At 41.6% G+C, this 16,238-nt stretch overlaps 1 protein-coding gene and 1 long non-coding RNA gene across 2 annotated transcripts in view; one reads left to right on the top strand and one right to left on the bottom strand.

The window, feature by feature from the left end:
* Positions 1-297: 297 nt before the first annotated feature.
* On the top strand, positions 298-7,011 carry LOC116792473. The gene is made up of 3 exons (XR_004359138.1): positions 298-372; positions 4,732-4,838; positions 6,946-7,011. It is a non-coding gene; the product is annotated as an uncharacterized LOC116792473 (long non-coding RNA).
* A 2,120-nt stretch (positions 7,012-9,131) lies between these two features.
* Positions 9,132-16,238, bottom strand: part of TAFA1 (TAFA chemokine like family member 1) — a 221,614-nt gene continuing 214,507 nt past the window's right edge. Inside the window, exon 5 of the mRNA XM_032699435.1 lies at positions 9,132-12,958. Coding sequence (XP_032555326.1) covers positions 12,941-12,958 — 18 coding nt within the window. The 3' untranslated portion in view covers positions 9,132-12,940. The remainder of the gene's footprint in view (positions 12,959-16,238) is intronic.

Consider the following 16,238-nt stretch of genomic DNA (forward strand, 5'->3'; position numbering starts at 1 on the left):
TGTGTGAATGTTCTGCAAACTCATGGTCTCATATGTGATGTGAATAAAAGCGGGCTCAATGCAGACTTGTCACATCTATGGCATCACTTCCAGGAAAGGCTCTGATCAACAAAACCGTGGTCCCACCAGCCCTCTACTTGCTTCCTACAGGGAACTCAGGTCTATCAACATATGAGAACTCCTAATCTGTGTCAGACAAATTGTGGCAGCAGGTCAGGGATTGTCTCTGGCATGGAGATGGTGATAACCTCCAGGTACAGTGACATCATCTCCTGGCACAGCGGTGTGAGGAGGATCTCTGACCACAGAGTAACACTAACAAAAGTGACTCTGATGTTCCCAAGGGTTCAGTCTCTCTGCATGAATGCAAAGGTGAAGGGGTGACGCAGCAGGAGCCACCAGGCTGGGCAGGAATTCTGCAGGCTGTGGAGAGCTGGGCTCCAATGGCAGCTGGAGCTGAAAGGGAGCGTCACCCGTCTCTTTGAGGGTTTCCTTGCTGAAACATCTTCTCCCTCAGGCTAAGTGGTTCATGGCTCTCGGCTCGTTGCTGTTACAAGACATTTATGTTTCATGGCAGATGGTCCACTGCACAACTTATTCTTTTTTTTTTTTTTTTAACCTAAGGTAGATCAGCAGGCAGTGGTTCAGTCTCAGGCAGATACAGGTTGAGATTTCAGTATTATGCCACATATCTTTAAAAGAAATGGAAGGGAAAAAAAGGGGTCGAGAGAGAAATATTTTCATAGTCACAAGATTTGTCTGTTTTATACTATATTTGGCATGTATTTTGTGAAGGCCAGAAAGGTTTTGCAAGCACCTTTAGAAAAGTGTTAAAATACAAAATAATGAGTGGACAGTACTATACTTTGTGACTGTATGTATGCAAATACACTGACTTAAAGCTGAGCTGCATGGAGTTTGACCTTGGCACAAATGATGATGTTTCTCCACTTCCTTTCCGACCTCTGCCTTTTCAGACAATTTTCAGATTTAATTTACAATGCATTTCCATATACAGAGGAAAAGTGCTACAACTTTATCTGTCCGAGGAGTCCCAGTAGTCTCAGCTCACCAGATGTTCCTTACTCATTTAAGCAGTGCATTGAGCTTTGCTTAGTATGATAATTTTGGAAAGTAATGAGTGTGGGGAGACATAATGAAGAGTTAGAGGTAGTGGCTGTAAGGGTAAAATGTTTCAAGGAAAAGATCAATTGTTGTGTGTCCAGCTGCATTACCATAACCGTGGGCATTAATTGTGCAAACACCTACAGGTCACTCTGAGCATAAATTATGTTTTGATTTCTTTTCTTAAGGGCAGAAACCTGATCAATAACCTTCCCTTGCAAGCAGGACCTCACTGCAGGCAAAGTCTTTATTTTGACTCAAACCCTTGTGATTACCAGGTGGGGTTTGCTGCAGCAGGGATTGCACGTGGCTCTGGGATGAGAAGGTTTGTCACACATTGCACCAACCCACAGCAGGGCTGGTGAGAGTCACTACCCCAACCACCAGCATCTCTTCTGAGCACAGAACTGCCAGACTTATTGCTGGGGAACAAAATCTTACTTGCTGCGGATGAAGGGAGGGTGTAAAGGATGTTTTTTGCAGTCATGCCTTCCTACCCCCAGGAGGAGGAAGAACTGACCTGTTTGTCCAGTGACTCTTTTTTGCAGCATTCTGATTTTCACTGTATTTGTGTCCAGCCCTTGCTCCCTGCCAGGCTCCACCAGCCAAGGCCAGGTTTCACCCTCAAGAGCAGCTGAATGCAGCTCTATCTCCAGGAGCTCTGTAAGAGGCTCTCTCACTCGGTTCCTTTCCTCATCAGAGAGGGTGGAGGTCCCACAGCCCCTGGCAGTGAGAAGCCAGAGGGAGAACATTCCCAGTTATCCTGCAGGGGCCTCACGTTAGAGGCTTCACTGTGAGATTCCACTCCACGTCCAAGAAATAAAAGGCTGAAAGGCAAACCCAGAGTTCATGTTTCCTAAAGAAGTTGAAATCTAAGAATCCACGTAGTTACATGAGTATTTTCCCTTTAAGGAATGTTGGGGTTTTAAAGCTTAAAATACATTCACCTCCCGTCCAATAACTTGCTGAAATAGTAAGAAATTCTCAATCTTACTCAAGCTCACAGTAAATTTTTTTTGCCTTATATTTACAGCAAGGTCAATTTTTTTCTCCCTGAATTTTCTTGCATATAATTCATTTGAATGGGGTGGCTTCTATGTCATCTTTAATCTTCTAAATGTATCTTAAGTCCAAATTATAAATCCTAGAAAGGAGTGACCCATAATGAATTCTTAACCACAACTTTATGGCAGAACAAATATACTTTTCAAATATGCAAACTGTTAAATGTTTTCTTATCATACTAAAAGTGTGAATTAAATTATAATATGATGAAAAAGTAGCGGTTTGCAGTAATTCCACATGTGGCAAATCTTCAGTAGTGCATAAAATTATTCAGTGAACTGTGGAAAACATCAGAGCAATTCTAGCCTTAAAGCTTTTCTTCCAACAACCAAAAAGTGCCAAAAACAAGCAAGCATAGCTAAGCATTTCATCTTGGAAGCAGCTTATTGAATTAATAAGACAAGTCAATTAATGTAATGCTCTGTTGCTTCGGGATAAAACATGAAAAGGAAAAATATGGAGCTGTTTACTGTAGTAAGATCAAGCAACCATGAAGTCTGTAAAGTTAAAGTTGCTCATTTCTCTAAATCCTAAGGAAATGATCAGCATAGCCATTGTATATACTCACTTTATATGTAAGTCAGGAGTGAGATATGGATCTTCTGTTGTCCAGACAGGGGTTTTAATATCAATTTGCTCCTCCTATGAGTCTGGTTTGCCTCTGTACTGCTTAGCTTGAAACTGTGTGACTGGAATAATTCACACTGGTCAAACATTGGAGCTGCCTGACCAGGGAAGTGGTAGAACCACCATCCCTGGAAGTATTTAAAAAATCTGTGGATGTGACACTTAGGGACATGGTTTAGGGGTGGGCTTGGCAGTGCTGGGTTAATGGTGGGACTCGAGGATCTTAGAGGTCTTATCCAACCTTATTGATTCTGTGTTGGGTTATATTTGGTGGGCTCAGATGTGTCTGAGGGCATTGAGTGCTAAGTGCTGAGGAAAGTTACCTCTGTCTCCAGGGTATTTTCCATGGGTACACCCAGTTTTGTAGAGCAGTGAAGTAAATCAAGAGCTGCAGGTAAAAGCTGTAATTCAAGCACAGCAGCCGGTGTTTAAATCATGGCAAGGTCCTGACAAATTGAAAGTTAAGGTTGGTAATCTTTGCTTTCAGGTCAGTTCTTCAATTTTCATTTAACTTAATGCTAGGCTTGTATGCGCTCAGAAATCCTGATTTTAGGTGTCTGTGAAAAAGTGCCTGAGAAGGATGGTGTCAATTAATGGTGAACAGCTGGTTTTCCTGTGTAATAGACCGTATCTTCCCAGAAATCCTCATTATGCAAGCTTTGGGGTTGACTTGAAAAAATAATGATAATCCTGATCAAGAACTTTACCAGTTGTAAACTCTTATTTTTCAAGTCTTCTGCCCAAACCACTGCCTTGATTGCAAGACACTAATTAGATCAGTTTTAAAAGGATTGCTGGGGGTTAATGAGAACTACAGAAAGGTACTGGCTGTTGGTAGACATGAGTACCTCAATTATTTAGGCATAAGATGACTTTCATGTCTGACAGCAATTTGTGAAGAACAACTCTCTCATAGCTATTCTGGTAAAATTCTGTTGGGAGTATAAGGGCAGCAGGTGAAAGGGAAGCTGGAGACAGCAACACAGACCAGGTCTACACTCATTTCAGGTGATGATGTTGGGTTTTTGGGATGCCTTTGCAAGTGCCAAGTTTTCAAATGGTAAAGCTACAAGAGTTGCTTAAAGGTGGAGTTACCGTAGTCTCCAGGGAGATGTGTGGAGTATATTAAGGGAAGAGCATGAGGACTAGAAATCAATGACAACTATGTGTTAAACTAGTTTTAGTTTTGGGCTAAACTATTTTGGCAGTTTTAAGCTGCTATTCCTAATTTTGCCCCCACATCTTCAACAGCACTGACTGTAAGAAATCCTGTCATCCTTATTTGCCTTTGCAGCTTTATTCCATGGTGGAAAAAGGGATATATTGTGGTCCCTTCACATGTATTTGTTGTAGTTTGCTGCTAGATGCACAGTCGAGATGTTATTGTTGGGAAGAGCCACTGTGGCACACTTGAGAGCTTTTGAGGGACATCTTTAACTCCAGGATTTCATAGATCATGTGCAACGAGCAGTCACAAAAGTCACAATACAAATTATTATTGGGGGAAGAAGACATTTTTAGCTCAGCTGTGGGGCTGCAAAGCAACATTCTGAACCAGCAAATACTGTGGGTTAAATCCACTGATAAGGGAAACTGAGGTAATTTGGCAGAAACTGTCAAAAAATATCAACCCTTGCTATCCAGTCCTCTGGGGTGAATTCAGTGACTTCAGCCTGGAGAATCTTTCTAGGCAGCAGGTACATCTATGTGTGTAGGAAACTCTTTCTTGTTTTGCTCTCATCCCTGTTGTTCTCCTCACCTTGCTAGATATTGCTGAAATTTTTGCCATACTCTCCACTGAGGTTAGTGCCTAAAGGATGAGGACTAGCAACAAATATTAAACCATCTAACATGCATTTTAATTTGTCTAATATGTGAATACCTGAAATATCAATTCAGAGTTGGATCTTTCAGTTTCTATTGCCCAGGGCTGGTGCTGACTGTAACAAGATATTACTGAAAAGAGCATTGCAAGGCAGAACTCACAGACTATATGGATACAACATCTGTAGGGAAGAATGGTAGGATTGGGCCCACTATTTGGAAATCTGCAATTCTGCTCAAATCAGAGAAATAGAAGCAAGTTACAGGAGCTAGAACTGTAAACAAATCAAAGTCTTCTGACATCTAAAAAAAAATTGATATAAAAAAGGTGTTTCAGTTAGAGGAGTAGAGTGGAATACTGTTTATAATCCCACAGTGAAGCTAATGATGAGATTAGCTTTGCTGAATAAAACCAACAGGCTCTTATCATGTCTTGTTTTGTATGCCAAGTAAAAGAATAGGCTTTTGTCTAAGCAAAGTATCATTTTCTCTGCCTCAGACAAAGCCAGGATGGAGATGGACTGAAAAGGAGATAGGCTATAATAATGTCTAGAAATCAAATGGTGAGAGAGTAGAAAAACTGATAGAGAACATGATATTCCTATAACAATCACATTTCAACACAGAGGAGCAGAAAAGGCTGCTGTAGACTAGCAAGAGTTTTTCGGCTTTGGGTGCCAGAATTCCCTCCTGCCCTTGCATTTATGAGCCTTCCCTCTCTCCAGCTCAGGAGAAGGCAGTGCTAGGATGTACCAACTAGGGATATGGTGATTTTCCAACTTTTTTCCATCTAGTCACTGGGTTTTTTTCTCTTTTGAAGCCATAAGATCTTGGAACTTGAGGCCAGAAGAAAATGAAGCCAAGTGAGTGAAGCACTCATTGAAGCTGCCTCTCAAAGACACATACCCAGACTGTGTTACTTCTCTGTTGCATTAGTAGTTGCTACTTAGCTTATGTGTATTTGAGCCTGCTGGCCAAACAGAAAGGGGGAAAACAGCCAAGATGCAGCCTGGTTGTTGCTCTTGAGCAGCTTTGAACATCTATGCTGTCAAACTCTGCTCAAAGAGCAGGAAATTGTAATGAGGTTGTGGACCCTCCTCAGCAGAAAAGCTTCATTTGGACTGTTGTACTGTGTTGCAAAGTCTTGAGTGCTGTTATCATACCTACTCAACCAGTCAAGTTCAGGCTAGACTAAGATCAGGGAAGGTTGGTGGAATACAAATCTGCTTACAGTGAGTCCAGTGAAGCCCCTTTGGTGCTAAATGCTAAACTTGACACTGGCAGAATTAAAGAAAAGCTGGAGAGCGCCTGGAGGTTTCACTGAGAGGCAGTGAAATCTTTGTGACAGGTCTCCTTCCCCGCTTGTGTTCATTACTGTGGCTTAAATGGATCTCAAGGTGACCTCTCAGTTCCTGTTCCAGAAGCAAAGCCAGTGGAAGATTTTGACAAGGACTTGAATTCAAGAGCCAAGTGCGTTTTTCCTTTTAAGATTTTTAACTGATCTTTGGCATTAATTCAGTATTGAAGTTCTTCAGGTTGCAGGATGCTTTGAAGGCTGATGTTTTGTTTCAAAGATACTTCCAGGGAATATTCCTTTAAACAGAGAAGGACAGAGAGACCATTGTCTTTAACCTGTAACATTTCCTAACTGTTTCTCTGCTTTATATCATGTCCGTGGGAAACTAGTAGGGATTTAGGGACTTGGGGCCAGATCTGTAAAAACTCTGGACTATTTTACACGGGATACAATGTAGGGTCCACTAGCCTAGATAGCAGAGTCTTTCAGAAAGAAATTATAAAGAGCACCAGGAAAAAAAATGCTCAGGAAAAAAGCATTGGAAAAGGCTTCCCAGGGAAGTGATGGAATCACTGCCCCTGGAAGCTTCAAAAAAATATGTAGATGTGGTGCTTAGAGATACAGTTTAGTGGTGGATCTGACAGTGCTGGGTTAATGGTTGGTCTTGATGATCTTAGAGGTCTTTTCCAACCTCTATGATTCTGTGACGTGTCTGTGTCTGTGCTTGGATCCCACACTGTGCATTTCACAACAACTTGGCCTGTTCTTCAGTCTCTATTTCAAGTCCAAAAAAAGTCTGATCAAATAATAGTGGTAAATTTTCCTCTTGCAGAGGCATAAACTGATGGCAAGCCCTCAATAGTCAGTGTGCTGAGTTCTTGGTTCTGTTCAAGGTACAAGAGACCTTCAGAAAAACAACAAACAGAATGGGTTCAGTGAAGGTGAGGAGCTGACAATTAACTCCTCTGCTGCAAATCAAACACCAGGAGTATCTTCTTTGTACACAGGACATACTTGAGATGGACCCTGTGGCCCTGAGCTGGGAATGGCTGGTGTGAGAAGTGAAATATGGGGAGCTGCTGGCACGGGTTGGCATCTTGCCTTCCAAAGCACACAGGAAAAAGGAAAAGAAAGAAGATGACATAAATCACTGTTGTTGGGAACAGCTCCCTGAAAATAGGTCTTTTCTTTAGTCTGTGGGGCAGCAGTGGTAATAAAAGACTAATAGAGATGGATGAATGCAATTGAGTGGTGTGAAAGAGAGGGGATGAGATGAGATGAAAATGAAATGAAATAGGAAATGAAGAGGAATGGCAGGTGGGAGGAAGAACTTGCATATTCCCCTGAGCAATATGTTAGGCTGTGCATAGTTTGCTTCATATCTAGTTGGGCCTCCCCCTAGATTCTAACTGAATCAAGGACGGTTACCTGAGAAAGAAAACAGATGACAAATAATGGGAAGCAGGTCAGTAACCTGATGCTCAAACATGTATATTGTTTCTGGTCATACAAACTGGATCATATTGCTGCACGATGGGAAAATAAAAATAATCTGACCATGAAAAGATGCCACATCCAGGCCTGTCATGGGGTTTCCTCTGCACATTTCTGAGTTGCACACAGTAATTAGAGGTTCATGTCAAGCAACAGCAAAAGGTTTTAGCAAAGATCTGCCAAGTGTGTCCACAGATGAATATTTGTCAAAAAGAAAGCAATTCCCTGCCCCCCCATGGCTTAGTATTCTCTCCCCTGGCGGCAGTGCTCACATTTTCAGGAGAGACCAAGTTATTTGTGCTTCTTGTTGTGTGCTCCAGGCATTTTTCTGGTGTGAGGGAATGTGTGCTTTCTCTGCTCAAAGTCAACTTTTACATGAAAATTGTTCTATTGGGTGGGCATCTTCCAGCAGCTGTGACCTGCAGAAGAAGGCCAGAAGGTTGACCAGGCTTGTTTCTCAGCCCATCAGGGTTAAGCAGAGACATTTCTGTGCCTTTTTCCGTTTCTGCTCTCATCTGAAAGGCTCAAAGCACTTTCTCCTATGGAGCCATGAAACCAATTGTGCTCCCTGTGGGAGCAAAAGATGTTGGAGTGGATCTACTGGTGGTCTTCCATGCATCAGTGGTTTGAAAACCCCAGCTGAAGGGAGGTGCACAAGCTCTGATCAGTTGGTGCTTGCAGATGATTGTCCACACTTGACTGCAGGCTCCCTAATTCTGCTGTGACATGAGCTAAAAGCCAGGGTCTGCTGTCAGCCAAATTTCACTGGTGTGAACCGTAGATGAACCATCTGCAATGATGACCTAAAGTCCAGGAGTCCTCAGGTCTGCTGCCGTGTCTGCTGCAGATTTTTAGCATCACCTTGGGCAGGTCCCAGGTCTTATGAGTTCTGGTTTCCTGCCTGGAAAGCAGAGGATTCAGTTTCTTTTTCTCAGAGCACATATTTTTATGAAGTACAAATATTTGTGAAGTTAAGTGTTTTGACTGTGTGAGCCTCTCAGAGAAGAAACCATAAATATGTGTCAGGCCTATGATCTGAATTCAAATCGATGAACTAGAAAAAGTGTTGACAGCCTGAAACCAGCTGCCCTGTACACACATCTCCTTCTGTCTACCTGAAAGATTATTTGTGGAGTGTGTTTCTATTTTTCTCTGACAAAAAATAGAATACCAAGCAAAGAAGCATGACCCATTTCTCTGTCAGGCTCTAAACCCTGCTTACTGGGATGTGACTGAGGTATTGATATAAGAGAAGTTCATTTTAGGCTACAATATTCATTGTGCCACTGAAGAAGAAACAAAGCCTGCCACCTTCAGATGAAATGGGTGTGCTTTCCAAGCCAAAGTATGTTTATCTCCTCCACAACTTCTCTATGATCTGTAATTACATTGAGACCATATAGTGAAACAGAAAAGTTGCAAATGAGGAGAGTTAGGAATGTAACTAATCATTTTATAACAGGAAAACATACAAGCAATACACCACTGAAAGTACCTGCAAGCTCTGTTAATAATCAATAGGTCTGATAAGAACACTGTTCTTCCCAACTGCATCACCTTCAGTAATTTTTCATGGTCCTTCCTCTTGTAATGCCAAGTCTGGGTGCACATCATGGTGTTCATAATGTTGCCCATAGCAGTGGACTTTTCCCATGGGTCTTTTTTTTCAAATATAGCATATAGCATATTCAAAGCAATATCAACTCATACCACACTGAGCTCTTTATTACCAGAGATTTTTGGACAGAAGCACATAATCTAGATTTTCTGAATCAATAGGCAGATGGTGGCTACTTTTTTTTTTTTTGCAGTATTTTTTTCCAACTTGTACATTTTAGATTTACATAACTTGGTTTCACACATCTGAAGAAACACTGACATAAATCTAAGTTTATCTTCGATGCATTTACAAATATTTTTCTTTTTTTTTTTTTTTTAATTTCCTGACATGTCTCTGTCTAGACTTCTGCCAGAAAGCAGGAACTTTAACTTTCTCCTCTGTTGACATAAATACCTTTTAATATTATGCAGAGAATGGCATGACTGTCACTTTCCCATGAGGATGTGGGACCCATTCACTCCCCCACTGAAACACATCAGCTTTCCATCAGCCAAGATAAGTAGCTCTGACATCTTCCTGCTACACACTGCATATCCCTGAAATACAGAATCTTTGTGACTCTAGGCTGGTTGAATCTTTTTGATTATTGTTTTCAGTTTGGTTCCCTGAAACAACAAAGGTTAGCTGCATCCGACTCTTAATTTGACTTCGTCTTCTATTACTCGTTATTTTTTGCAAAGGCCTTAATTCCCCTCTAAAACATTTTAATTAAAACAGCAATTTCTCAGTGCTGCACTTCACGAGCAGATTTTGCAGCAACTTCAAAGAGACGCAGATGTTTACTGAATTTGGTGGGGTGATATTTGAGGCTGCCTACTGGCAAGGAAAAAATTCATAAACATCTCTGAGAAACTTTCCTTTGGTAATGACAACATTTCCTTCTTATATTTTAGCAAGTCTAATATTTCCCAATCTCAACAGGCATATTTCATAGGCACAGGCATAGGCACTGTTATCTGCTCACAGTCTGAGCCCTGTGGGATGCACTGCTTTGGGGTAAATACCTCCCAGTGCTGGCACCTTGGGCTTTGGCAAAGGGTACAGGAGGCCGTGTGTTAGTTTGCTCTGTGCGTGTCCTCTTATGGAGTATCAGGAGACTGGGAATAAGGAAACCAAAGTTCAGTTTCTGCTCAAATTTTCCACAGCCCTCCAGTGTGATCTTGAGTGGCTGTTTAGCTTTGGGTGCCTCAGTTCCATCTGGTAAAGGGGTGATAACATATCCTGGCTTTGGATTGACTGAGCTCCTGGTGGCAGGGTCTATCTCCCTGTGCACCAAGGGCTTCCGAGCTTGAGAGGGTCTTGGGGTTTTTCAAGGGCTGTTCAAGTAAAATTCAGAAATGCTAATTTATTTTGAGGGGTTTTTCCTTGTGGCAGGTGAGCCTGGAGGGGGTCTGATGATCCCATTTGGGACCACACATGTGGGTAACTCTCTGAATTGAGATGATGGTACTAGGGACACATGGCCACAGCAGTCTATGTCTAAAACACAGACTAGGGTTCAGGTGTCTCCTGTGGTTTGTAGAGGTGGCTGTAGCCAGAAAATACATGGCCTGTCCATGGGACACCCGGGAGGCTTGTCTATGTGTGCTAGGATCTATACCTGGTGGTGAGGCTCATGCTCCTTTCTGTGCACAGAAGAACCACAGAATGTTTAAGGTTGGAAACGACCTCTAAAATCATCGATGCCAAGCATTAACCTCACACTGCCATCTTCACACTAGACCATGTCCCCAAGTGCCACACTGAGATGTTTTGCCAACACTTCCAGGGATGGTGATTTTACCTCTTTCCTGAGTAGCCTGTTTCTTCCCTGGATACCTTTCACTCATCTCTTTTAGAAGGGGAGATAAATAGAATTACTTGGAAACAGCTTATCCCTTTCCACTGTGAGCGTCAGGCAAAGACCAGCATGGAAAGCTGGCGTGGAGTATGGCGTGACACGTCATGTAGCTGCTTTAACCTACAGTGTAATTACAGTGACAATTTCTGCCTCTTGAAGCATCAGGATTGAAGTGGTTGCCCTGAAGGAGAAAGAAAGTTAGTGGGAGAATTGTGACCAAATCTAGGCTGGGAAGTGCAGCACTTCCTCCGCATTGGATTAAAAGTGATCAGCATGGCCAAAGGGGTCCTGTGAGAGACAGGTAAGTAGGCTGAAAGAAAATTGGAAATATTAAACAAATGAAGCTAGACTGGATAAAACTAGTTTTACAATTCCCTATTCCTCTTTGATTTGGTAGCATTAGGTGGACTCAAGGGTAGATTGCACAGACTTATGCGTGACAGCAAGACACTTTTCCACATGAATAAACCCCCTGGAATTAATTGGACCGCTCACAAAAGTGCCTGGGAATGTGAACTAGGCTTGCACATTTCAACCCTCAGATCTGATCTTTCTTCAGCAGTGCAGGAGCCAGGCTGCCTGGTGAACAGCAACAGCTCAGCTAGAAATGGGAGTTCAAATCACTCACAGTGAGTGGGTCCATGTCTCTGTGGACACATCCTTGCTGGGGAGCATCTCAGCTCAGCTGAATTCTCCTTGGTAAGAAACATTAAAACTAAACTGAAGGAAACTATTCCTGAAATGAAAGCAGGGCTCAGCCACAAGTCTGTGCTTACCACAAACTGTCCCGTGTTTGCTGTGCCATGCCATTGCCCACATGTCCACTTTTAGCTGGTGGCAAATGCTCTCAATGAGAATTAGCCTGACCTGCAACGAGGGAAACTTAAATTTAGGTAGTTCTTCCATGTGTGCTGTGGGATAAGAGCACACAACCAGGCAGTCCCTTGTGTTGGGATGTGCCTGAGCATTTGGGGTGTCCACAGAGGCATTTGCTTCAGCTGAGGTGCTTGTTCACTAGTGGCAAATGGGCTCCTGAAAAAGCAAACCGTGTGCAAAATTCCCCTCATGTGTTGGTCTGGAAAGAAATAGCTTTGTTGTTGTTTCAATGAATTAGTGAGCCAACAATGCAAAGCTTTGGAGGTGGTTACTGGGTTTTTACTGGAGTCTCTAAGAGCTATACAAAGTCTGAAGACATTGTACGTACAGTACATCTTTAATAAGAAGGGAGCTCACAGTCTACCAAACTCTGCCAAATAAACTTTTAATACATACTGTACTTCACTCAATAGTTGTCCATCTCTTCTTCATGGAATATCTAACAGCTCTAAAAATATTTTCTTGGAAGAGGATAGAATTATCATTGTTATATATCAATCAAGTATGGTTAATGAAGCAAAGCCGGCATGCTAGTATTGCACGGGGGGAAAAGCCTCCAGAACACAAAGTGAAACAACAAATGCCCTCAAAATTCTGCCAAAGGGAACAGGAAGCTCTGGATGCCGCATCAGTAGGATTCGTGTAGCTCTTAGGCGTCCTTGTACCGCAGCAGGTTTGCTTTGCCTCTTCTCTGCCACATTTCTCTCTCAAACAGGAAGGGAACTTCCAGACCATTACAAAAAAGGAAAAAAAAATTACAGCAGCTGCAGCAAAGTGTGGTACTATTCAATTTCTTGAAGAGCGAGGCTTTTATTTCAAAATATCATATATTAATATATATATATTTCTATATATATATACTTTAACTGGTATAAAGTAAATTGTAGATCCAAACTCATACTGTTGTTTGTACTTTGCAATCTTGGAAACTTTAGCAAAGGAACCATTTTCTTCATTTTTTTTATTTTCAGCTGTCAAAAATCAGGGGCATTATTTCCACCGAATACTTTCTTTCCCACAGTAAAGCCACTGTTGTTATCTGGTAAACAGTCAAAGTGCAAATAAGAAATCCATTTGGCTTGTAAATGCTGAGATGGTTTTAAACTTTCCATACTTTGTCCTCATCCATCAGCAGGGCTTTCACTGCCTCCGTGCAGACGCGGGTGCTTTGTTAAGTCCTCGGGTGGATCTGCAGTGAGAAAATACAAAAGAGTCAGTTACGTAAAATATGCTATTTTTTTAAATGTATTCTTTTGGGAAAGAAAGACCCAGGCTCTGTGGCATAAGGGTGAGCGATATAGCTGAGTTTAAATTGCAATACTGGGGGTGTGTGTGTCTTTTCTGTCAGGGCTGCAAGAATGTAAGGACATGCAAAAGACAGACCCTGAGCAAACTCCTGCCTGTGTGTTGGGAGATGCTGGATGTGCATCAACCACCTGGGCTGGTGGTGCAGGAGATCATAGAATCCCAGAACACCTTGGTTTGGAAGGGAGCTTAAAGATCATCTTGTTATACCCCTTGCCATGGGCAGGGACACCTTCTACTATGCCAGGTTGATCCAAGCCCCCTCCAAGCTGGCCCTGAAAACTTCCAGGGATGGGGCAGCCACAGCTTCTCTGGGCAACCTGTGCCAGGGCCTCACCACCCTCACAAGGAAGGATTTCTTCCTGATATCTAATCTAAACCTGCTGTCTTTGAGTTTGAAGCCATTCCCCTGGAGTAGGGGAAGGGAATGACAGAAGGCCTTGGTGCCAACGTGCTCTTTGCTGCGGGATGAGATGAGCAGAGGCTACTGAGAAATGTGATGCTCAGGTGCCTCAGGGAACCACAAAATGCCCTGCATTTTGCTGATGGCAAAATGTATGGAAAACCAAGTGTTTCTCTGGAAACTGGGGGGTGGGTGGGCTGTAATGCAGGGTGCTGGCTGTGAAGGTGGAGGGGTCCTTTGAGCTGAGCTGCTCTGCGAGTCCTCAAGTGCTCAACGCTTTAATATCCATCCTCCAGATTATCAGCAACATCCAGCCTGAGATGCTGCTCTTCTATTTCCCCTGGTGCCAGTTGCTCTGCTGAAACGTGGTGATGCAATCTCCAGGCAGGTCCCAGTACAGCTCCAAGGGCCCCACGTTTTTAAGGAAAGCACTGAAAGTTATGTTCTTAAATTAAAAAAAACAAAACAACAAAACAAAACAAAAAAACCAACCAACCAACCAACCAAAAAAAAAAAAAAAACCACAAAACCAACCAACCAAACAAAAAGAGGAGTGACTAGAGATTAAAAAAAAAGCACTGAAACTGTTCCAAAAATTGAATGACAAAATGATTTCTTTCCAGTGTTGTTTGTCACCTGCCTGACCATCAATAGAAAACAAATTGATTTACAGAAGCTGTGAGCTCTGTATCTTTGGCTTTAAAAACTTAATTAGTGAGCTATGCTAAAGGACTAAACACAGAAAGAGGATGTGCTGGCAAAGACTTCACTGGATATGTTGTCCACCTCCTTCTGACATTAATCAGTATTAATCACCCTAGAAAATTATACATATTGTGTATATACATGTATTCATAAATATATACACGCACACATGCTTATATGTGATTTATTGTGGGCCTGGAAGAATATACTGATGGGTGTTTTAATCCTGAGATTCACAAATGTGAATGTTTTCCTTGTCAGGGCAGCAGCTGCCCAACATAAATGTATTTAGTGTAAGGAAAAGTCTTCATTAAAACAGTTCACAGCCTGTACAGACTTGTTCTAGCTTTTTGGCTCATCACCACAGATATAACTAGGTTGTGGACTGACTTGTCTTGTTTTTTTCTGCTTTCTTAACTTCCTTAACTACATAAATTAGACACACATGGCCCAATCTTGCAGCCTAGACCATGGTCAGTACAGATTGTATTGTAATTTCTTTCTCTGCTGCCATCTGAAATGGCCAAACTAAGGAAAAAAAGTCTGTTTCAGGATCTGATTGCTTCCATTACTTTACATTTATGTTGCCAGAGTTGACACAGCAGTACAGATTCCAGCAAAGTTTCAGGGACTAAGAAGTAGAATTTTTACTCAGAAAATGCAAGAGACAGTTGCTAAGCACATCATGTCATGTTGCCTTTGTCAGTTGGGTTCTGTAATGATATTTTAAAGCAACAAAGCAAAATTCTACTGGAAGCAGCACCATAAGGTACTCCCCTCACAAGCTAATTAAAATAACTCCTGTGGGTAAATGAAGAAATATTTTCTTTCAGTTCTGAGCATTCACTCTACAAGTATTTAATTTAAATGAAATACAATAATGCATACTGAATAGATTGGACCATACATCTGCATATTAATGAAGCTGCTAAATTTCTAGCAATCACTTCTATCGCCTAAAACTAGTTTATATGATGAGGACTGGGGGAGTTAAGAGTAGGACAGTTTGACTTGAAAAAAGCAAATGCAATTCCTAAATTATATAACTTGCAGACAGAGTGCAGAAGGAATGAATTATTGCATAAGATACTTCTTATTTCTTCAACATCACTTTCTTCCATTTTAACTCCCCAGTTCAGTGAGAAAAAAATGTTGCCTCAATGGAAAGGACATGTAGTAAGTTTGTGTTTTGGGATTTTTTGACTGCACTGCAAGGCACATACATTAGGGCACAGCCTTCCAGTGGTGCTGCACTGTGACATGATCAGCTGAGAGCACAGAAGGATTTGCAGCAACAACGATGAAACTGAGTCCTGAAATCATAGTCCCCTCCATGCTTTCTTCATGTTTCTAGGAGATGACAGGGACAATATGGATCCTGTTTTGGGGAGTCACTTCCTGCCTTCTGCAAAGGAAATCTCCTAAATTAGCAGATATCCTAATAATTTAATGTGTTGGTGTGATTAGCCATGCCAGGAGGCAGAGCTCAAGAAGCTGGAGGTGCAATACAAATCCTTCGTCCTAGTGTAGATCATATGGAGGGGAAGAAAATAATTGAGATGGCATGGGGGTCAGTTAGGGTAATACCTCCTCCTTCAACAAAAAGCCTAAAAGACTTGAAAAATGACTAGTGTTAGGATTGCAGAAAAAGGAAGAAGTCAGAAAATCATGACACTAAGCATGTTCCTGTGAATTAACAGCTGGGTATGAGTATGTAGAATTTCTTAATAAACAGGGGAAAATGTCTTGAAAATATGCCTTTTTTTTTTTTTTTTATTTAGCAGGTTTCAAAAGATATTTTCCACTTCACAGAAAATTAAAATTTATATATTTATAAGAAATACTTTTGAAAATCGTGTAATTTTCTTGGGAAAAAAAATCAATTGTAGTATGAAAATAAGTGAATTAAAATTGTTGAATACAGGTATAGGTGGCAGCTTTAAGCAAATGGTTGAGAAAAAAAATCTCTCAATGAGAAAGAAAAGCTAAAGTCTATTTTTGAAAAACACTTTTATTCCCAAGGCAATCTCCTAGTGGGAGAATTTCAGGCAGCTCA

This window comes from Chiroxiphia lanceolata, chromosome 11 (assembly GCF_009829145.1).
Source record: "Chiroxiphia lanceolata isolate bChiLan1 chromosome 11, bChiLan1.pri, whole genome shotgun sequence".
NCBI lineage: Eukaryota > Metazoa > Chordata > Aves > Passeriformes > Pipridae > Chiroxiphia > Chiroxiphia lanceolata.